General features: G+C 38.9%; 1 protein-coding gene across 19 annotated transcripts in view; it reads left to right on the top strand.

The window, feature by feature from the left end:
• The first annotated feature begins 407 nt into the window (after positions 1-407).
• A1CF (APOBEC1 complementation factor) overlaps positions 408-24,926 on the top strand; it is a 119,530-nt gene continuing 95,011 nt past the window's right edge. For all 19 annotated transcript variants that reach the window (XR_005559418.1, XM_039365402.1, XM_039365489.1 and 16 more), the window contains exons 1-3: positions 408-493; positions 21,384-21,527; positions 22,907-23,041. Coding sequence is in view for 18 of the 19 variants with exons in the window: in XM_039365402.1 (XP_039221336.1) it covers positions 21,429-21,527; positions 22,907-23,041 (234 nt within the window). In the remaining variant the exon portion in view is untranslated. The remainder of the gene's footprint in view (positions 494-21,383; positions 21,528-22,906; positions 23,042-24,926) is intronic.

Below are 24,926 nucleotides of genomic sequence, written 5' to 3'. Positions count from 1 at the left end.
GCAAGTGTCTCCTCACGAATATGTGCTTTACTCCAAATTGTTACCTAGACTAAAACAATAGACTTTATAAAGATGTGGTTTTCTGAAGCTCTGAAGACAATTCAGAAGGAGCTATTCTAACGTAGGATAAAATTAGTGGAGGTAAAGTTCTGTATCTGAACATTTTCCCAGGTAATCTAGCTGACCAATTTTTAAGTGATATCCTTCTCACCTCATGGACATTTATTTAGGTCCAACTATTGACTTGTGTCTTGTGGATTTTGTAAACATACGCAGTTTTTGTAGACAATGAGCAACAGTGACCTAGCTATCTGGTCAAAGGGCTGCACAGAGCAGAGAGATAGGCCAGTTAAAATTTAACTTATAGAACTGTAAACCAACTAGGGGTTTGCTGAACCTTGGAGCTTGATATAATGATTAGAGAATAGCCAGAGTGACACGTTGCACATAATCAAGAGAACGTTTCCAGGTGGTGGTTTCTGAAATTGCTCAGGTATGATGTATGCCATTTTCCGCCATAGGCTGGGTGGGGGTTAGCAATAGTATATATTATTTTAGTTGATCAATGGGTCTAGTAACTATCTGTCTGTTACTAGAGTCTGTAAAGAAGATCCTAATGTCAGTGTTTTCTGAACTAGAAAGTTTTCAAATGTAAATATCCAATTTTTGGAATCTGTAGCTCCTAAGATTATTATCAGCCACAACTAAAATGGGAATTTCCCCTGATATTGTTCTGTAAAGTTAGTATCACAGGCAGTGCAATGTTGTTTTTCCTAATTTTCAAGATGGGCAGTTGCTGAGAGAGTCATAGGACTCAGTAGAAATCTACCTTTTTGCTATTTAGCTGATTAGATTACAGTATTTCTACATTTCTATCAGCAGAATGAAACATTAATGACAGGTTTATACAAACAGAAATGAAACAACCAACCAACGTTATATTGCTTTCATTTATTTAAAAAAGAAAAGTTCTAGTTATTTCCATTCTGCAATTAATTTTAGATTTGTTAAAGCACAATTTGCTGTAGCTAATCATTATATATGTCTTCATTTTTCCTTTACAAAACAGCCATTCATTTTAATACATACATGTTTTCAAATAGCAGCTCATGTGTTTGTTTAAAGTTTAGGTTTAGATTGTTTCTCCAAGATAGATTTGGGGGGGGAGGGGGGATTGACAGAGGTGTTCTCAGATTTTGAAATACCTAGCTAAGTGTCATTGAACAGTAATAACAATGAGATAAAAGAGTCCACATTAAATAATCTACATGTCACTATTTAATGTAAAGTAGATTAATAACAGCAACTGTATCTGTACTGGTGTTCTCTTCTTTTATTTTTAAACTATGAAACTTTGTACTTGAGAAAATGGAAGATAGTAACTTTGTAGATTGCTCCCCTATCCTTGTTCTTATCATTGTCCACATAGAAGCTTCCTTTTTTCATGGAACTTCTCCACCCAACATACTGTACAATCTAATTTTCCAGGGTTTGCAATGTCACAATAGCACTGTGCACAGTAACACTGAAACTGAGATAGCCTATTCATAGTGTGTTCTCTCTATGTAGGCTGACACACTTCCAAAATATGAATGCTTCATATCCTGTTGTGAGAATTATAGCAGGCAGATCATGGCAATGGAACATAAATTTATGTCATTGTTCAACCAAAGCCATTTATTGTCTAAATAAATTATAAGGTTGTTTTCCACCAAGTGAGAAAGTCACTTTTTGACAATGGTATTATCCTGTTTACGTTTGAGGGTAAAGATTAAAAGCAATAAAATATTTACACAGTGTAGATAGAACTATTATAATTATAGTTGCACATACTGAAAGTTTGCTGTATATTTGTATGTGAGAATGTGGTGAAAGAATTCATATATTTTATATAAATGTTGCTTTGTATACTATGGATTGTCTCTTGCCTCAGCTCACCTACATTTCATTGTAATGTTACCATCAAACTAATTTACCATGTCGTGCTTAACCCTTAAAAGAAGGTTGTAAGTTGACTGTTGCTTTGACTTTATTTTTAAAAATTCAATATTTTAGCCCTGTTGAAAAGAGCATGAAAATCAAAGGGTCTGGAACTATAAGCTGTAGTATTCTTGTTCTTCATTCAGTAATTTTACGTTGTTTTCAAATACAGGGTTTTACCATTTCAATATGGTTTTGTTTTAGGTGTCTCTGGTAACACAGTCTTTTCAAGTGAGTTGCTCTATTGATCCGCAAAAGACAAACATCATTTTTTCTTATCTTATTCATGTAAACAGTAACTAAGCTTCAAGAGAGTGCTGCTAACAGGCAACCTCAGAAGGCAAAGCACAGATGGTGGGAAAGTAATCCAGTGGCAACCTGTCTTCCCATCAGATTAAGAAATTCCATGTTTTTGTTCTTTGCAATGAAGAGGAAGACAAATGTGTCAGCAAAGATGGCAGTGGGTTGTTGGGATGGTGTATGTGAAGATAGACCTATTTAGAATATGAAAGTGAATATTGTAAACACTCTGAACAAAGACGTGGAAAATAGCTAGAAGTAGCTATCAAAATGAGAATGTACCATTGACCAATTACATGCTCATAAGTAAGAGTTTCAGGGATCAGGATGTTAGGGTAAATAAATATATATTTAAATATTTCCTATTATTGGATTTATTTATGTATTTATTCATTTAGCATATGAGTTCTATTATTGTATAATATCAGAGCATAATTATTTTTAAAAGAAAATAATAAGAAAACTTGCTTATATCCACAAGGCTGCAGCTGTGGAGGTGGTCAATAGTATTAAGTACCTGAGGGTGCAGATAACTAACAATCTGACTTGGTCTCTTCATACGTTATCTTTAATGAAGTGTGCAAACCAGGATGAGGAGAGCACATCTTTCTCTTTCTGTCCTGGCCACTTTTTACAGAGGCACAATTGAGAGTGTTTTAACAACTGCATCACTGTTTGGTTTAATGGTAGCAGTGCCTCAGATAAAAGGCCCATACAAAGAGTGGTAAGGACAGAAGATTATAGGAAGCTCGATTCCTGTTATTCAGGATGTTGCTTATAAGCACTATGTGCTTAGAGCTCAGAGCATTGTTAGAGATCCCCACACCCACTTCATGGCTTGTTTCTGTTGCTCCCCTCTGGGAGGAGGTTTCAAAGTATTTATAGCAGGACTACTAGATTTTGTAACAGCTTTGTTCCTTATGCCATCCGTCTTGTAAATTAACAGGATTCTCTTTTTTTCCCCATTTATATGTATACATTCAAACTAGACAATGAAGTTTCTCTGTGTCATATGTGTGTGTATGTGGATATATGCATAATGGTGGGTTTTTTTTAAGAGCTGAATGCAACAAAATTTTATTTTAATGTATGCTGATTTAGTATATATTTAAAATAACAATAAAGTTTCTATTCTGTTCTGTTCTGTTCCGTTCCATTCCGTTCCGTTCCATTCCATTCTCATTATTTCTACAATGTCCTTTAAAAACAGCTCCCTGTTACTGTCAAGAAAACCCATCTACTGCCAATCAGAAGGAATTACTGGTAGCCCTCAAATTACAACTTAATGGAGCCTGTTTGTTATGGTTATAAACTATGAAGGTCATAAAGCAGGTCTTCACATAACCGAACTGATTTTATAGCTTCTTTTTGTGGTGGCCACTAAGCAAAACCATTGTTCACTATGGGGCTTTTTGCTAAAAAAAAAAAAAAAGAAGTAAGCACCAGTTTTAAGTAAAAATGTTGTAAATTGCTGAGCACCCAAAATGCAGTCAAGTGACCATAGAGGACAGCTATCAGAATTTCAGAACCAGGTTATAAGTATATTTTGGGGTCCATTGTAGCTTCCAAGCAACCAGTCATAAGTTGAGAACTAATCAATTATTTGGGTAACACTGAATTTAAAAGGCATAATTTTTAAATGTTATTTTGGACAGTGTTTTATATTGGTTGGTATATGACACTGTAACTCAAAAAGGCCTCAGGTCCTGGCAATAAAAAAGCAAAAGAAAGATAAAACACCAGGACCTGATGGTCTTCCTGTTGAATTTTATGTAGCGATACAAGATACTATAACTCCAACTCTGAAAGACTTATGTAATGAAGTTTTTACACATACAAAAATACCGGACTCATGGACTGAAGCTAATATTACTTTGATACCTAAAGAAGATACTGATCATACACTAATTAAAAATTACAGACCAATATCGCTATTAAATGTGGATTACAAAATCTTTGCTGCAATAATGGCAGAAAGAATGAAAAAAAAATTGAATGAATTTATACACCCAGACCAAAATGGTTTCCTACCAAAAAGACAGATAAAGAATAACTTGAGGATTATTTTAAAAGTTCTGGAGTACTATGAAATCCATCCAGGGAACCAGATGGCACTTATATTTCTTGACGCACAAAAAGCCTTTGATAACTTAAATTGGCAATTTATGTTTCAACAAATTCAAGAAATGGACTTTGGTGAAAATTTTAATAAAGCAATTCAAGCAATTTATAAGAAACAAACAGCAAGAATACTTTTAAATGGAGATTACACAGATAGATTTGAGATTTAAAAAGGCACTAGACAGGGATGCCCGTTGTCTCCTCTGTTGTTTATTCTTACACTAGAGGTTTTGGCAAGAAATATCAGACAAGACACAGAAATTAAAGGCCTGGAGATTAAAGATCAGAAATATAAACTACAGGCCTTTGCGGATGACTTGGTCTTCATTCTAGAGGAGCCATTGCAAACAGCTAATAAACTCTTGCAGAAAATTGAGAAATTTGGAGCAGTGGCTGGTCTGAAAATAAACAGGGAAAAAGACTAAAGTAATAACAAAAAATCTAACAGACAAACAGAAAGCTCAACTTACTAAAATGACAAATCTTCAAATAGTTAAAAAAGTTAAATATTTGGATATTTAACGGCGAAATATACTACACTAAAAGAAGATAATTATGAGAGATTAATGAAACAAATAAAAATGGACTTGGAAAGATGGGGAAATCTTCAATTATCACTTTTAGGAAGAATAGCGATGGTTAAGATGAACATTTTACCAAAGCTAATTTTCTTATTTCAAACAGTGCCTATTAAACTTACTAAGAATTTTTTTGATGATTTAAATGCAATGATTTTAAGATTTATATGGCAAAAAAGAAGGCGAGAATCAAATGTACATTGTTACAAGAATCTAAGGATAGAGGGGGCTTTGGACTTCCAGATTGGAGACTTTACTATCAAGCGGCTATTTTGCTTTGGCTTAAAGAATGGATTGTATTGAGAAATAAAAGATTGCTTTATTTAGAGGGACATGACCTTCAGCTAGGTTGGCATGCTTTTATGTGGTATGAGAAATCTAAAGCACATAAGTACTTTCAGAATCATGCGATAAGAAACATACTACTTTCAGAATGGGAGAAAATTAAACATAAAATATACATGAAAATACCTGAGTGGCTTTCAACAATGGAAGTATTTGCTTATCCAAATCTGATTAATTATGACAAACTGGTTAGTTATAGACATTTTAGATAAAGAGGGAAAACTTAAGGACAGGCAAACTTTACAACTACAAGGTATTGATTTGACATGGTGGTCCTACTTGCAAATTCAAACAAGATACGAAAAAGATATAAAATTGACAGGTTTTTACAAAGAACAGCCCCCATTGGATAAAATTTTGTTAAAAACAGATGAGAATTTGATTAGAAAACTCTATAAATTTCTTCTAAACTGGAAGATGGAAGAAGAACAAGTGAAAGAAACAATGATAGTACGGGCAAAGAACTTTGGATATTCTATAGATTTGGAAGACTGGCAAAAACTTTGAGATAAAAACATTAAGCTTACAAAAGCGGTCGCATATAAAGAAAACTTATATAAGATGTTCTATAGATGGCATATGACACCAGTTCGCCTAGCGAAAATGTTTAAAAATGTTTCGGATATTTGCTGGAAATGTAAACAACAGCCAGGCACTTATTACCATGCCTGGTGGACATGCCCTATCGCTAAGAAATATTGGTCTAAGATTTATAGATGGTTGGAAAAGATGATGGAACTACAAATAGAATTTAAACCAGAATTGTTTTTGTTAGGAATATTAAGACCTAATTATGGTAAAGAGAATGACTACTTGATATTGCATGTTTTAACTGCTGCAAGGATAGTATTTGCCCAATTTTGGAAAAATGAGAATCTACCATCTGACCAGATTATTATTACCAAAATTCTAGAGTGTGCAGAAATGGATAGACTAACATTAGAAATGAAAGAAAAAGAGGATTCAATTTATTTTAGAACTTGGAAAAAAATTTATCAATGGTTAGAGACACGTTAGAACTTGAAGGATTTAATATTTTAAAATAGATGACTAATTTTTAATTGGGTTCTAACTAACATTTTGATGATATGATTACTTTTCCTGATTTACTGATTTTCATTTGTTACTTTTGATTGTTAGGATTTTTTTGTGATTTTATTAGTAGTGTTTACTTAATAGATCAACATATTTGTTTACTAATTATTTTTATATGTTACAGTTTAAGCTTTGTTAAAAATGGTTGAATATGATACTTACTCATTATTATGATCCGGACGGTTGCTTGTTTGTTGAAATATGTGATTGTATCTATCCTTATTTTACCCTAATTCCTTATTTCCTTCCTCTCCCCCTTTCCTTTTACCCTTCCCTTTACCATACCTGTATTCTTCCTATTTTTCCTTACCTATATAAATTTAATAAAATTTTGTTTAAAAAAAAGGCCTCAGGTCCTGTATTTTTACAGTCTTAAAGTTTACTTTAGACTTTATATGGAACAGAGAAGATACCTAAGCTTTGTAGAGAAAGGGCAAGATAAAAATAAATAAAATAACATAAAAATAAGCAAATAAACAAAATAAACAACTATATCCCATTCTCCTTAAGGGAACTACTGTATATCCCACTTTCTCAGGAATTCAAGAACTGCCCGAAACAGTCCTCCACAAAAGAACAGACCATAATGTGAAAGCTGTACATTAAATAGCACTTAATATTTAATTAATTAATTTGTACCCCTCCTTTACTATTTTTACAAATAACTCAAGGCGGTGAACATATCCAACACATCTCCTTCCTATTTTCTCCACAGCAATACCCTGTGAGGTGAATTCCTGATCCAGCTGCTTTCTAATCTGGTGCCTTAACCAATAGACCAAACTGGGTCTCAAATAATGTACATTTACAGTTAAAATCTTTGGAAGAATTAACGCATGAAAATTTAACTTATTCATGGTTCCAATACAGACAAATAGTGGACAGATGGAAGATGGATTGTAAAATGGGCTGGCTTAGAGAAGATGAAGCTCTTTTAAAACAAGTAAGAGATCAAAGGCCAACCCATATTAAGAGAGTTTATGGGGTTTTAGTGGAATTGGACTCAGAACCTGAATTAGTTAAAGATTGTATGATTAAATGGGCACAGAATATTGGTGAAACGATTTCAATGGATATCTGGGAACTTATTTGGATAAGAAATGTTAAATTCACACAAGCGCAAAATTTAAGAGAGAATTTTTATAAGATGTTTTATAGATGGCACCTTGATCCAAAGAAAATGTCCATTATGTACCCTAATCTGCAGCCGAAATGCTGGAGATGTGGACATTTGGATGCTACTTATTATCATACTTGGTGGACGTGTAAGCATATAAAAGCTTTTTGGATTAAGATATGGTGGAATATCCAAAGAATTTTTAAACGGAGGGTAAAATTTACTCCGCAATTATTTTTACTAGGTATTGTTACTGATTGTGATGCTAAGGAGGTTATATTGATGTTAAATTTGATTACAGCCGCTAGGCTGTTAATAGGGCAATATTGGAAGAAGGAATCCTTGCCTACTTTGCAAGAGTGGTTTCACAAAGTTTCGTATCTGGCAGAAATGGCAAAGATTTCGGCTTTTTTAAAGGAGCAATCTCAAGAGAAATTCTTTGCAGTATGGGAAAAATGGATAAATTTCATACAATATAATTTGGATATGGAAAAATATCATTTAGCTTTTTTATAACTTGTAATGATTGTTTTTTCCTTCTTTCTTTCTTCCTTTTTTCTTTACGTATTATTACTTATATATTTTTTTTATATATATATGTTCTATTTTTCGACTATTTTTTTTCTCTCTCTTTCTTTTCTTTTTCCTTTTTTTTTCTCTTTTTCTTAGTATATATTATTCATTTTAAAGCTTATGTTATGCATATTATTATTATATATATTATTATTATGATCTTTATTATTTTTATTAATTATCTTATAAATTGTAAACGTTATTTTTTAAAATTTGTTAAATAATCCTATATTCAGTTCTGGGAAGTCGGGGGGGGAGGGTGGGGTGGTTTGGGAGGGGGTGGGATGTTTATTTGTAAAATTTTGAAAAATTTCAATTAAAAAAAAAAAAATGTACATTGAAGAACTAATTGAATCTGGCAACATACATCTTCAAAGGACTTATTTTCTTCAAGAAAGCGAGCCAAGATTAGAGTTCTATGCAGAAATATATAGCATAAAAAATTAGTCTTACTCTCTATTTCAGTGTTTCTCAACCTTGGCAGTTTCAAAACATGTGGACTTCAATTCCCAGAATTCCCCAAATAGCAAATCTCCAGAGTTGAAACTCACGCTGCCAAGATTGGGAAATGCTACTCTATTTGAAAAGAAAGTTTTTGTAAAATGATGAGTTGTTTGTTCATTTGAAAAAGGCTCTAGGTATCAAATTTAAGGAAATTATTCTTCAGATAATTTAACAGAGTCTATAAGGCGCCTCTTTCTCTTGCTGATCCAAAAGATGCTACATTTGCAACGTCATTCAGACTAATTCTTGAGGATTATCTGATTTCCCATTGCTGTTTAAAACTCGTTCATTTCTAACACTTGAAATTGAATGACTTTCTAGAAGATTAAGACAGTTTCTATTCTTTTTTTTAACTTGTTTTCTATAAAGTGTTTATGTCTACATCAAAACTATATTTAAAAGGAAGATTTAAAGGTCTGGACCAAAAAGACCTAGTATTGAAAACTTACATTTGAAATTGCTTTTGATTAGAAATATGATGCAAATTGAACTGACCAATATAATTATTTTCTTTTTGAAATGGTATTGAGAGTTCCATCCAATAATAGAATTTTGAAATAAGATATTTGCAGTATTCTAATAGTAGATAATACTTATTCTGAACTGAGAACCCTCTCCACATTTAACCACATTAGAGGCAAAGACATTTCCCCCCCCCCCCACAGTCTTCTGCAATCCCAAAGATGCTTTTTCATGAGGCAACTGGACTTTCTTGTTTTTCTTTGAAGACATTTCACTTCTCATCTGTTATGTCCCGGGCCTTGCAAACGGGCTCGGGGCATTTGCAGGCAGTCCCGGGCAGGTGCAAGCTGCCCGGGACCAGACAGGCTGTCGCCAGCGCCCGTGCGCATGCGCGGGTGCTGGCATGGGAAAAGTAACACATTGACCCGGGAATTGCCTATATAAGAGGCTGGGAGGTTTTGGGCATTGCTGAAGCCTTCACCTGTAAGCTGAACACAGAATAAAAGAAAACCTGAGAACTACAACTGCTTCTCGCGTCTGCTTTTCGCCAAGGACTCAACACTGGCAACGAGGATGGGATGCCTTACATCGCCTGGAAAGGAAGAGGTGTAAGCTTACCCAAGTGAGTCCTGAGCGGCGGAACGGCGTTGACTCGGCAGCTACCCGCCAATCCAGTGCGCATTCGGGGGTAGGCTGGCTGATAGACCCGTCTCCTGAAAATGGCAAAAGTCGGAAGGCTTTTGGAATTCGACGTCTCACATCCAGAGCGGTGGGAGTCCTACGTAGCCAGGGTGGAAAATTACCTCAAGGTAAACCAAGTGAGGGAAGATAGCTTGAAAGCTGCCACCCTGCTTTGTGTCTGCGGTCAAGACGCCTTCGAAATCGCAGAGAACCTTGCAGCACCTGTCCCATTAGAGTCTGTCAGCTACGCAGATCTAAAGAAGCTATTGAAGGAGCACTTCCAGCCCAAGATGTCCGTCATCGCATGGCGCCACACCTTCGAGCAGAGGGATCAACGATCCGGAGAGTCGGCCAAAGAATACATCGCCGCATTGAGGAAGGCCGCCAAGCACTGCGAGTTCAAGGACCTCGAAGAACGACTGAGGGACCGATTCGTGTGCGGCTTAAGGCATCGAGATCTACAACAGAGGCTTTTCGCCAAAGAAGACTTGTCCTTCCAAGATGCCTTAAGAGAGGTCACCGCAGAAGAAGCAGCAGGCGGCGCCGTCAAAAACATGCGGCCGATCAGGAACAGTCCAGATGTTGCATCCGTGCACCAAGAAGAAGTCCAAGGGAACTCCGAGGAGGATCCGGACGAGGAAGTCGACCGTCTCCACCCCATGAAGGAAGGGAATCAGAAAGGAAGCTCTGCAGTTCCCCTCAAGTGCATCGGCTGTGGAGGTCGCCACAGGAGAACCGACTGCAAGTTCCGCTCCGCTATCTGCCGGGTGTGCGGGAAACAAGGACATATTGCAGCTGTGTGTCTGGGCCGACGAAAGGTACAACCTCAGGAAGAACTGCGCCTGAAAGGTACCAGGGTCCCCAGCCAGAATAGGGTAGGTTTTTGCGCTTCACGAAGAAGCATCTTCAGGACAGGCACACACAAGCCCATCAAGAAAAAGCTGTCACTCAAGGTGAAGCTACAAGGGGTTCCATTAACTATGGAACTAGACACGGGGTCTGCCCTTTCAATCATATCCTTACATACATTTAGGAAGATTTGTTCCGGCAGTGGAACTCAGGCTAAATTAAGGCCTTCTGACATTGTGTTAACAGACTTTCAAAATTCGAGAGTGTGTGTTAAGGGGGAGGCCACCCTTAACGTACAGTATAAGAATTTTGAAGGTCCACTAGACATATTAGTAGTAGGGGGTGAACGAACAAGTCTCATAGAACTCAATTGGTTTGAAGCCTTGGGGATACACGTCACGGGGCTCAACGGCTTACAAACACTCGACCTACAGGAAGTCTGCAAAGAATTTGCAGATGTCTTCAGCCCCCAGCTGGGCACATTCAAGGGACCTCCTGTGTCCTGAAAACTAGACCCCACTGTCACGCCCATTAGAATTAAAGCAAGAAGGGTCCCTTTTGCTTTAAAGAGTAAAATTGACACTGAGTTAGACAAACTGATCCAACAGGGAATCCTAGAACCTGTTGATTCCAGCCCTTGGGAGACCCCCATTGTCACGCCTCTAAAGGCAAATGGGGACATTCGCATTTGTGCTGACTACAAATGCACTCTTAATAAGGCATTGCAGCAACATGCCTATCCTGTTCCTGTGGTCAGTCATATTCTGGCCTCCCTCAAGGGGGGGGCGCGTTTTTGCAAAGCTTGACCTAGCTCAAGCGTATCAACAGCTGCCTGTTGATGATGATGCTGCTATAGCTCAGACTATTGTGACCCACAGGGGAGTCTTTAAGGTAAAAAGGCTACAGTTTGGAGTGAATGTCGCTCCTGGGATTTTCCAAAACGTAATGGAAAACACACTACGGGGCATACCGGGGGTTTGCCCCTACTTTGATGATGTCTTAATTGCAGGAGACTCCACACACATTCTAGCTGAAAGGCTAAGGGCTGTTCTGTTAAGATTCAGGAAAACAGGCCTCAAGCTCAAAAGAGACAAATGCAAAATTGGGGTGCCTTCTACTGAATTTCTGGGATTCAAAATTGATGCTGCTGGGATTCACCCTGCTGAATCCAAACTAACTGCCATTTTAGAAGCACCTAGGCCAAAGTCTAAGGCCGAACTTCAGGCCTTTCTGGGCCTCCTGAATTTCTACAATTCCTTTCTTCCACATAAAGCTAGTGTAGCTGAGCCTCTTCACAGGCTATTAGACAAACAAGCAGTGTGGCAATGGTCACAAACACATGAGGCTAGTTTCAATGAGGTCAAGGCTTTACTCACTTCTAACAGTGTACTTGCACACTTCAATGAGTCCCTTCCTGTGTGCATCGCTTGTGATGCTTCCCCTTACGGGGTAGGAGCCGTCCTGAGCCACCTCAGGTCTGATGGAACTCAGGTTCCTGTTGCATATTACTCCAGAACACTGTCTTCTGCTGAGCGCAACTACGCTCAGATAGACAGGGAGGCTCTGGCTGTTGTTGCTGGAATTAAAAAATTCCATGATTTCTTGTATGGCAGGCATTTCACGGTCTTCACTGACCATAAGCCTCTGCTGGGACTGTTTACCACACGTAAACAAACTCCCCAAATCATTTCCCCTAGAATGCTTAGGTGGTCTATTTTTCTGTCTGCATATGATTTTTCCTTACTCCACAAGCCTGGGAAAGAAATGGACCATGCTGATGGCCTCAGTAGATTGCCTCTGCCAGTAGTAGAAGCTGACCCTGCGCCAGCTGTCAACATTCTATCCATCCAAGCCTTGCCCGAGTCCCCTCTAAATGCCAGGGATGTCGCCGCTGAAACAGGCACAGATCACACACTTTCACGTGTCCTTTCTTGGGTTTTGTCTGGATGGCCTGAGCACTGCCCTAGTCCTGAGTTTCAGAGTTTCTGGTCCAAAAGGAACGAGTTGTCCACTTCTCAGGGTTGTCTGCTTTGGGGAAACAGAGTTGTCATTCCCACCTCAATGAGGACTAGGATCTTAGAGTCCCTCCACGAGGGTCATCTTGGCATTGTTTGCATGAAGGCCCTTGCGCGCAGCCACTTGTGGTGGCCTGGTTTAGATAAAGACATTGAGGCTAAGATGCATGCATGCCACCTGTGCCAGCGCTCTTGCCCAGAGATGCCCCAAGCTCCTGTGCATAGATGGGAGGATACACAGTCTCCATGGTTTAGGGTGCATATTGACTACGCTGGGCCCTTTCAGGGCCAGTTCTTCTTGGTCCTCGTTGACAGTCATTCAAAATGGCTTGAGGTTGTACCTGTCTCATCCACCACCACTGCAAAGACTATTCAGGTACTGAGGGGGATTTTTGCTGCACACGGGCTCCCAGATGTCATCGTGTCTGACAACGGCCCTCAATTTACTTCCTCCGAATTCCAAGCTTTCTTACAGGCTAACATGATTCGTCATGCCACGTCTGCACCCTTCCACCCGTCCACCAACGGTATGGCTGAACACATGGTCCGCATCACAAAGGACGCCTTGAAAAGACTCACCTATGGGGACTGGCATCACAGGTTGGCTGACTTTCTCCTTTCTTACCGCACCACACCATCCACTTCTACAGGGAGAAGCCCAGCTGAACTTCGCTGGGGGCGCAAACTTACTATGAAGCTTGACCGGTTGCATCCGGACAGACTGCCTTCATCTACCTCACATCCTAGGACACCTAGACAACTACTTGTGGGTGCCCCGGTTTGGACTCGCAATTACGGGCCTGGTCATACATGGGTCCCCGCTTCTATTTCCAGGGTCACAGGTCCTCTATCCTACGAGGTAGCCCTGGACAACGGTCGTGTCCTGCGTCGGCACATCGACCAACTCCGCCCTGGGCGGGATCTTTCAGATAACACTCCTGAGTCTTTTCCAGGGGGGGAGGGGGACCCTTTAGAGCAAAGGGAGGGGCACGAGCTGCTGCCCACCTCCAATGATGGAGCCACAAACGGCCCATTCCAAGATTCTGCGAGTGCCCCAAATCAGGGAGTAACTGAGTTTTGGGAAGGTACAGAAACCCACATGAGCCCGGACACAGAACGGGGTTTAGGGATGGACAGCCTCCTGACAGGTCTTGGACGGACCTAGGAGGTTCTACAGAGATGCCCAGCAGTGGCTATCACTTCAAGGGGCCCGAGGGCCTACAGCTAGGCAGGTCAACCAGGTCACAAAGTGACAGAAGCCCTGGCCTGACGAGCCCGGTGGGCGAGCGAGCAGGCCAGGCATTGGGGCACAGTCCTTGGAAGGCACCAAGGCATGATAAGGAGAACAGGCTCACGTCTCCCCTCAGTCAGGGAACACCTGTCAGAAACCCAGAGCTGAGAAGGTCACAGAGAGCAAGGAAATCTCCTAAATACTTAGAGGATTACATAACATTGCTGGCCAAACAAAAGCCAGTAAACAGTAGAAGCACTGGGGAGTAGAACATTGCATCAATAAATAATTGTATGTTGGTAGTAGTCTTAGCCCGGGGGAAAGGGGTGTTATGTCCCGAGCCTTGCAAACAGGCTCGGGGCGTTTGCAGGCAGTCCCGGGCAGGTGCAAGCTGCCCGGGACCAGACAGGCTGTCGCCAGCACCTGTGCGCATGCGCGGGTGCTGGCCCGGGAAAAGTAACACATTGACCCGGGAATTGCCTATATAAGAGGCTGGGAGGTTTTGGGCGTTGCTGAAGCCTTCACCTGTAAGCTGAACACAGAATAAAAGAAAACCTGAGAACTACAACTGCTTCTCGCGTCTGCTTTTCGCCAAGGACTCAACATCATCCAAGAAGCTTCTTCAGCTTCTGACTGGTTAGTTGGGGAATGGAAAGATTTATACTCCTTTCAGACAGCTGTTCATTTGCATTCTTTTAGTGAGTCGTTAATGCTACCTGGAGGCTTATCTGTGTCTTCAGGGTCACCTGAGTAGTGTAAATGTGTGGAGCCTTCTTGGGTTTCAGATGTTCAGGTTTCAAGTGTTTAAAAATGAATGTGTATATTTTAGTGGACAGTGGCTATAAAAATGGCATACAGATTAAAAGTGGTTATGAAGATGACCACAGCAAAATAACTTGAGAATTTTCAGACAGATAGTATCAGGATAGTCATTCACTTCTCTCTCTTTGTCCACTTGTCAATTTAGAGGAAGATGATGGACATCATAGTATCCTTTTAGACTAGAAACCTAAACAAATCAATGGTTGAGTGGGTTCCTTTAATGAATTTCAGAAAGGTGCTGTGCTTAGGTGAGGCTGAATGCAATGGTGAACAGGTGTAAAATGCAATTATCAATTGTGAGGCACCTGTAAAACAAACCATGTTCTTGCACAAACAATTCCAAAAGTAAATACAATGGTGAATATTTAAAAATGGGTTCATCAGGATGGAAAGCCACTCACTGCTTACCTTCTACGTATTCTATGCTTAGAAAAATGCCATGATGCCCTTTTGCAGCATTTTCAAACTAGTGTACTAATCAATAAATCAAAAGAGGCTTTTTTTTTATTCTTCAGAATAAGAGCTAAGTGGGAAAACAATAGCTTTTGTGGCTAAGATCGGAGAAGGAGTAAGAACTTTATTTAGATTTGTACAGCTCATTGCAAAAACGGGTAAAAGTTACATCATATCTAAAAAGCTATCTGCCAGGTTGATCTATTGGCAGAATTCTCTTGTTGAATAGCACTGGGCAGTATTGTATAAAGCCTATATTAGACTCTGCAGAGTTGCAGTTATTATCGTATGCATGGTAGGAAATATTTTGCAATACAGCTGGAAAAAGAAACAGATGTTTAAGAAGAGATTAGACAGCCATTTGTCCAGAATGAATAGTGTCTCCTGCTTGAGCAGGGGGTTGGACTAGAAGACCTCCAAGGTCCCTTCCAACTCTGTTATTCTGTTATTTATAAAGCATGAATCAACGTATGTGTCAGAATCCAATTATATTTCATCTCTAGTTATCAACTATAGAAAACCCCATTTCTGCCTTCCCTGGATTCTGCCATACGGTGAAGGGAAGGGGGTGAACAAAGGGGCTTTATGGCCCTCACTTTCTTCAGTACACTTCAAAGAGACTGAATGTGGATATCACCAAAAGGACTAACCATAAGAATGGGGCTATTGCCTTTCATGTAGTTCTCTCTGAAGTCTCCATCCAGCCGGCAGTAAGGAAAAGGGGGTGGGAGTGTAATGCCTGAGACTGTCGCTGGAAAGGGGGTGATTGGGTGGGGCTACTGGGGAACCCCTTAAAACCTTGAATGGGAGAGCTTGGACCCCAAGTCCTGTCTAGAACACCTGCAACCATTTTCTCTTAATAAAGGATGCCTGCTGGAAGAATTATTCCAAGAGTTCTGTCTTCTTAAGATGAAAAGTGGGGTGGGTCCTTACATTAGACAGGACTTGCAAAATTAATCCACCTGGAAGGGAGATCCTTGCCGGGGGATTTTGCAAAAAATTACCATGTCAGACAATGGAGCAAGAAAGGGGGAAAACTCCCTGGAAAGAGAGCCACTGACCCAACTGGAACTTTGCCGGATGTTGGGATCCGAGAGGTCAGATTCCTCAGGAGAAGTGGTGGAGACACAGGACCACAAGCCTCGCTGGTCAATGGGCGTTGGAAAGAAAAGTGAGTGGGGAAAGGAATCAAGAAAGGTGACCCTGAGACGGGGGGCCAAGCAACCAGAATGGAAGCAGGAGATGGAGAAATCCCTGCACGCAAGTGAAGAGGGAAAAAGCTGTGCACCGTACTCAGAATGGATCCTAGAGAAAGCTATTGACCTGATGAAGAGAAGTCTCAGCTCCCTAGGAGAGGAGAATCCTGAGCCCTACGGCTGCCCCAGCTCCTGGAGCCGCAAAGGGAGAGACACCAAGGGGGAAGTGGAACCTGCAGTCCCGGGGACATTTGCTGATGCAGTAGTCCCCACCCCCTACCGAACCACAGATGGCAATCTGGACGGAAGACACTACCACCAACAACGGAGGCACCAATCCATTCCAAGACGTCCCCCGTTGGAGGTGAAATTCAAAGGGGAGCCAACACGCTTGGGGTTTTTCCTAACCCAAGTCCTCAGCTACATGGAGGAATACGGGCGGGACATCCCCAGTGACAAAGCCCGCATCCGGATCGTGCAATCTGCCCTTGACAGACCGGCTGCAGATTAGGTGATGAACTTGCATGACTCCAATGCCCCAGAACTCAACGACTTCAACCGTTTCATGTCCTCTCTGAGAAGACGATTTGAAGACCCCCCGGCTGATCGCAAAGCCCGCAAAAGGATAAAAACGATGAGGCAAGGCAAACGCCTGGTGGCTGAATATACACAAGAATTCCAGCCCATTGCCAGCAAACTGAACTGGCCAGAAGACATCCTCCTTAGCCATTTCAAAGACAGACTAAATTATGACCTATATGACACTTGCCTGCCCCGAGGGGACCCATACCAACTTGAGGAATGGTATGTCTTGGCAGAGGAAGCAGAGATCGACATATTGAAGAGACACCACCGAGGAAAACAATGGGTCCATAAACGTCATGTCAGAGCCACGAAGCTATTAAAGAAGTTTCACACAGAGTACCCTAACAAGCCTGACTAACTTTTATACCTGTTTTGTTTTCTTTCGGGTGGATCTGTCTTTTTTTAAGGGGGCAGGATGTCAGAATCCAATTATATTTCATCTCTAGTTATCAACTATAGAAAACCCCATTTCTGCCTTCCCTGGATTCTGCCATACGGTGAAGGGAAGGGGGTGAACAAAGGGGCTTTATGGCCCTCACTTTCTTCAGTACACTTCAAAGAGACTGAATGTGGATATTACCAAAAGGACTAACCATAAGAATGGGGCTATTGCCTTTCATGTAGTTCTCTCTGAAGTCTCCATCCAGCCGGCAGTAAGGAAAAGGGGGTGGGAGTGTAATGCCTGCGACTGTCGCTGGAAGAAGGGGGTGATTGGGTGGGGCTACTGGGGAACCCCTTAAAACCTTGAATGGGAGAGCTTGGACCCAAGTCCTGTCTAGAACGCCTGCAACCATTTTCTCTTAATAAAGGATGCCTGTTGGAAGAATTATTCCAAGAGTTCTGTCTTCTTAAGATGCAAAGTGGGGTGGGTCCTTACAGTATGTGGAAAACATACATTATAGGAGAAATAATTTTGAAGGAATCTGTCTTGTTTATCACTGAAAAGCCAAGACCTCAATAAAAAGACATTTTAATCCATACTATCGAGATCTGTGGTGGTGCAGTGGTTAAAATGCAGTATTGCAGGCTAACTATGCTGACTGCCAGCAGTTCGATTCTCACTGGCTCAAGATTGACTCAGCCTTCCATCCTTCCGAGGTCAGTAAAGTGAAGACCCAGATTATTGGGGGCTCTGTAAATGGCTTAGAGAGGGCTGTAAAGCACTATGAAGCGATATATAAATTTAAGTGCTGTTGCTAAGTGCTATTGCTATTTGATTAATGATGATTCGGTGAGCTACGAAATAGACAGGAAAGATGAGTTGGGAGAAACATTGAGGAAGCACCAGTTATGGATAGACTAAGGAAGGTGCTACTATATGCTTTAAAGAAGTTGTCAAGTTTGAAAAAACCACTAATGTAAAACATGCCACTCTGTTCAGCCCAGAAGCAAGTTGTATAACTATAACCTTAGTCAGAATGCAGCCTTGGACCAATTTTTCAATATATGACGTGAAGAAATAAGAAACAAATAAAAATATTGCCTTTCTATTTGGAAATAGAGTGACAGTGAAGGGGAGAGGTCCTCACGAGAGTTTTCAAGCTGAGGAAAGAGATCAAAATATTTTTTTTATTACAGCAATGAAGAAAATAAAGACATTTTGCATGTGTTCAAGTGGCTTGATTAAATCTTATACCATAATGATATATTCACTGCTCTGAGTAGCTTTTATTTTCACTTTGGGTTTGTAATATCACATTTTTTATGCAGGACAAGATTTCAGAACAGAAGTGGTTTTTCCAACAATAATTTGATATTTTCCCCATTCATGATGATTTTTTTTCATCATTATTCAGAAAATATCAATTAACTTTTATTTAATGTTTATTTAACTTTTATTCAAAATCCACCTCCATGCTGCAGAAGATTATTAAGGAATATGGGATATTAAGAATATTAGATAAAGAACAGGGAATATTAGGAATATTTTAAAAAGGAATGCTTTTGAATCTATTCACCAGTGTCTCTCAAGCTGAATCCTTTTATCTTCCCACTCATCATACAATACTGTATGCTTGATGACTTAGCCTTGGACAGAGTTCTGAAAGTCATTTTCAATAAGAAATCCCTTCTAAATTTCTGGCTTTCCATACATGTTGAATAACCAGGATTTTTCAACACAGCTGACAGGTGCCTCCTGCCAATTCTTCTGTTTATGAATGTGAATATGAATATGAATATTTCACATATAATAGAAATAAAGAATAATAAAAGGAGATGAATGAATGGGAAATCTGACCGTTCAAACTATCAGATATTAAGAAAGATATCAATCTCTTATTGATAATTAGTAATAACTTTAGAGAGAGGTTACAAGATATTTGTACTTATAACTGCTGCAAAGAATATCAGAAGCCACTTCTTTATATATTTTTCTTCAACTTTTTCTTTTTTGCAATTTCTTTTTTCTTTGTTTTTTTCTTTTTCTTTTTTTCTTACTTTATATCAGTTTGTTTTAGTTTCATCTTCTTGTTTCAACTTTTTAATGAATGTTATGTACAAAAAAGACAAATATCAATCTCTTCATTTGAGCTAGGAACATCTCTTTGGCTGATATGAAATATTTACTACTTGAAGATTTTTGCCAAAGAACAATTTTGTGCTAAGAACTATTTTTACAACATGACATGGAGTAGATTAAAAATTTCAAGTGCTAAATAAGTATTTGATTGATGATGCTAATGATGTGCCATAAAGTCAGCATCAACTCTTAGCAACCACACAGAAAGATCTTGAAGATGATCTGCCTCAGTCCATTCCTTCAAGTCTAGCAGCTTGATGTTGGTTATCCTTTTCATCATTCCCAGCCTTATTGCTTTCTATAGAGCAGGGGCCTTCAAACATTGCCCTTTTATGACTTATGGGCTTCAACTCCCAGAATTCCTCAGCCAGCATGTTCCTTGGCTTTTTGAAATGGCATTTCCCTTTCCATGCAGGTTTCTAACCTGTTTTGGGTTCTCTAACAAGTTTTTGCTAGCATGTGACATTAAGGATACTGGACAATTGTTTTCACACTCTGTTAAGTCTACTTCCTTTGGTATTTGTAAGTAGACTCTTCCAACCTATTGGCTAATATGTCACTGTCCAGATTGGCTGGCACATTTGATTAGAATCTTTACTTCTGCTGCTGCTACTTTCCATATTTGTGTCAGTTCATGTAGCTTCCCAATTTGGTAGTGATCAGAGTGCTGATCTAACTTCATCTTCTACTACTAGAGGTTTTTGTATGTTTGGGGAGCAAAATTTAAAAGGCCTATTTTAAAAGGCCTTTAAAATAAGAATGGGGGAGCCTACAGAAATGCAAATAATGTTATTTGCAAAAAAAATACATTTGTGTGACAATTGCTGAACACTTAAAAAAATTGTATAACAGATAAGGAAAACATTGAATACAATCCCCTTCCCATTTTATATATTCACTGAATTTATGAAGATGACCTGAACTGGATGGCTGAATCTTATCTGAACTTCCTTGGAAAACATACATTTGATTTTTGTGCAGTCAGTTCCTCCATGTTAGAATAGAAATCCTTTCATCAGCAACTATCTAAATATTTTTTTAAAAATAAGGGGTATTTCATACATTGTTAGATACTTTAAAGTACTTTTTAAAGTATCGTGTTTACATGTGCAGCCAGTGAAATGGCTTGAAATGAAGTTCCTATAAGTTTGAAATGTGTCTGAAATCAAGCTTACCTCCTGGTGTCAACATTTTGATAGATCTCATAACCATAACTTTTCAGGTTGGATAATGATGATACTGTTTATTTTGTTAATATTCAGGACTGCAATAGAAAAAGATGCTTGGTCTCAGTAATGGTCTGTGAGAACAACCTTGAGAGATAGGGGAAGGAGCTATCCTGCAAAAGGTATCTCAGCCCAGAAAAGAAAGCATAGGAAGCAGCTCAGAAGAAACTCTCCCTTATTTTCTGGGAGATTAAAGTAAAGGAAGGGGGAAAAGTGCTTTCATACTTGCAAGATTCTGTTACTGTAACTGTTACTGTAGCCTGCTACTGTTAGTAGTCAGGGTTTGTGCTTCTTGTCTGGACTACCTCAAGGGGCAAAAAGCATCTGATGAGGTATAGTAATCCATAATATTGAAGTGGATAAAAAACATTGACCACAAAAGAGTGATAAGGTTCACTCAGAGGACTTTGAAAATTTTAAAAAAATTAAAAGAATACAGGACATTTCAAATGCTGCAGGCTAAAGCCAGGCATTGCTGTTAATGAAAGTTTTATACATTATTTTGAACTGGACCATCCAAACAATTTCTTGCCTCAAAGTCCTCACAAATGTTCTGGAGAAAGAAGATTCTCAGCCTGATTCTCTATCCTTTCTAAAGTTGTTGGATTTCAAGTTCTGTTTTCTAATTACTCTGAGTGATTCCTATAAAGACCTTCCTCATTACTGTGATGGAAATTTCCTTTACAGAACTATTTTAATTTACTTAATTTATCTTAAATTTGATTGCAGTGAGTACACCTAATTAACCTGATTTTTTGGTGGTAATCACACACAATGGAATCAAATAAAAAATCCGGGGATGGATTGACCGGCACACAGAAAGAAGCTGCCCTTCGCACTTTAATTCAGCGCACAGGATATAGTTTGATTCAGGTAGGAACTTCCCTGTCACATAAATACAACTTTTAGGTTACTAATTTGAAAGTAAAATAAGGAGATTGAAGTAAGGTGACCAACTTTTTTACAGTGAAAAGGAGGACACAAATAAATTGAAGAAAAAAATATCGTAAATAAAAGAAACATTTTATTCATTGCAACAATAATACAGACAACTTGCATGTGCAAAGTTTGCCAGCCGGGTGTTTTGGCGCACTCAGCAGCAATTCCTATTGGCTTTCGAAAGCCAATAGTGGGAGTAGTACAGCTCATGCAAAAGTTGAAAAAAAAAACCATCAAAAAAAGGTGCCAGAACGCTGTTCTGAGCATTCTATGAGGGGAAAAAAATCCCTGCAGATTACTCTTCAAATATTGAAAAGGAGGACATGTGGGAGGACACTTTTTGAGGGAGGACAGAACTTACAAAACGAGGACTGTCCACCCTAAAGGAGGACGGTTGGTCACCTTAGATTGAAGTCTACTACGCTTCCCAATGGCTTTCACCAGAAGTTCTCCCCTAAGTAATATCTTTTGTTTTTTAATGAGGTTCAAATGCTACATGGGTTTTCCAGTTTCCATTCTGATAATCTTGCTGCCAGGGTCTTTCTGTGAACTGCCAATTCACATTGCAGCCCTGCATTCAACATATCAATGCGAACCGAGCATTTAGCAGACGGACAATTAGGTTATTGATGATTGGTCTCAGATTTTTCCAATCAATTGCTCATTTTCTTTCCTTCATGCAGGTTTATGGCTTTAAATCCCATATACAAAAAAATGAATATATTCTCATGCACATTTCTCCTAAATATATTGTATGTATGGGCTAATATATATTGCTCACAAAAATAAAGGGAACACAAACGTATAGGATCTTATACGTTTGTGTTCCCTTTATTTTTTTGAGGAGTATATTTCCTTAGACGATGCTTTTTACATAATATACATAGCTTTTTATGCAGCTTTCTCTAGTAACGCATTGCAACCTAACATTATGAGGTACAAATATATACACACAGAGACATACACATGCACACACATACTTAATTTACCATAATGATTCAGAAAGTATATATTTGCAATTTAAATGAGGCAATGAAATACGAAATGAACTAAGTTCTTCTTCATTCTTGCACAATTCCAGCCATCTTTATAGGCTCTTTCCTCATGACTAGGTAAGTTCCTTAATAACTTGAGAGGTAAACAGAGGCTCTAAAATAAATCTAATGGAGTGAAGACAGGGCCAGGAGCAAATAAAAATAAGATAAAATTTAAGTGCAGAAAAAGATATAACTATAGGAAGACAATTCAGTAATATTACTAGGGATATAAGCAATGTTGAAATTAATACAGTTCCAATTTTTTTTTTCATTAAGGAAAATGGTCAACGAAAATACGGAGGGCCACCACCAGATTGGGATGGACCACCACCAGAACGAGGCTGTGAGATTTTCATTGGAAAACTTCCCCGAGATCTCTTTGAAGATGAACTTATTCCATTATGTGAAAAAGTAATAATACCATTTAGTAGGTTTTCTTTTCTTTGGGGTATAGTCAAAGGAATGAAGTCATTGGCAAGTAACTTCATACCTAAAACAAGAAAAGTTAAATGAATATTTTTGTGCAGTGCCTGGATTTCTCAGGAGAAATTGGAGATCATTGATGTATTTTTGTGGATGTATGGATGCAACACATTTCTTCGGATGTATTTTTTTTCTAGAACAGAACTGCATGTTAGACAGAGAGTCTAACACAGCAACTCAGATCTTACATTTTCTAAAGCAGAGATCCCCAACCTTTTGGGCACTGGGAGACCAGTTACGTGAAGAGCAGTTTTTCCACAGACCGGAAGGGGCATGGTTTCGTGTGCTTCCTGCATCCCACAAATGGGGCTTTGCTTGTTTGTGCAGCCCGGTTGCTGGCATGCTTTGGCCTGGTACCGGTCCATGGGCCAGGGGTTGGGGACCCTGGTTCTAAAGCTCAGAGTCAAACCTTCTTGGGCTCTCTAGAGCAGTAGGTTGGCATATGTAAATCTTATCCTTCAATGTATCCATTGTTCACATGGTTCTTACAAAGCTGAAGTCCTGCTCCTGCTCTGCCTCCATCTCATTCACTTTTAATAATTGCACAAAAAATAACCCACTTTTAAATATTGACTGGAGTTAGTCAATTTGCAATTCCCAGTTAAGCATCTTGTTTTGGAACTCCATGTGTATCTATAAAAGTGGTTTTACAAGGGCTACTCAAATACCTTTGTGGTTGCCTCCATCATTTCTAAGTATTGTTCTGGAGACACAATAATCTTCAAGATGACACAGGATTTAGTGCTGTTGGTAGACAAATATGTTAATATTATGTAATTTACCTATAGTATTTCCAAAGCCTTTTAGAAACTCTTATAGTGGTTAAAGTATTACATTGACTAATCCACATTCATTTAGAAACTGTTAATTTCTAACTAAAATGATATGTATAAAAGCAGATGTAATAAGCCAACTAAGGAAACATATCAGAAATAACTAAAAATCCGTAATTTTTGGATCCTTTGTAACAAGTACAGTGATCACATGACCCTGAAACACTGCAACTGTCATAAATACATGCCAGTTGTCAAGCATCCAAATTTTGATCATGTGACCACAGGGATGCTGCAACAGTCATAAGTGTGAAAAATAGTCATAAGTCACTTTTTTCAGTGCCATTGTAACTTTGAATGGTCACTAAATGAATAGTGACTACTTGTATATTGATCATATATGCCCTGAATTTATTAATTATTTTCATACTTTTATCCTATGTGATATTTCTCATATAATTACATACAGTGCTTTTTTTCTAAAAAAAAAAAAAAAAAGGTCCTAGAACTCACACACGTCATACAACCTGCCTTGCCTACCCTACAAGGTTCCATCCAAAAAAGGTGCCAGAACTCCGTTCTGGGTGTTCTATGACAAAAAAAAGCCCTGATTACATATAATAAGATATATACAGAGGTTTTCTTTCTGACAAATGGGTGTCTTTAAGTCTCACTCTTCAGTGTAAGGTAGATGTAGTCAGAATGGAAATAACTCCCAGGATACTTGATATCTAATGTGGAATTCCTATATATAGAAAATGTTTTCAAAAACTCAGTATGGTTCTCTATAAATTTATATGGGGAAGCTTCTTCATTTCCAAAAAGACACTGATATTTCTTTTTTTTTCTCCTTTGATATTTCTCCTTCAGCCTATCAATTTAAATTGTAACATATTTAAAAGCTAAAGACTAAAGATATTTTTCTATAGCTTAATTTTACAAGATGAATCTATGAGTAGGTATTGTTACTGATTGTGATACTAAAGAGACCACATTGATGTTAAATTTAATTACAGCTGCAAGGTTGTTAGTAGGGCAAT

Source organism: Crotalus tigris, unplaced genomic scaffold (assembly GCF_016545835.1).
Source record: "Crotalus tigris isolate CLP2741 ecotype Arizona unplaced genomic scaffold, ASM1654583v1 scf7180000017593.213868, whole genome shotgun sequence".
Taxonomy (NCBI): Eukaryota; Metazoa; Chordata; class Lepidosauria; order Squamata; family Viperidae; genus Crotalus; species Crotalus tigris.
Note: the sequence above shows the minus strand (reverse complement) of the source record. Positions and strands in the feature narration are given on the sequence as shown.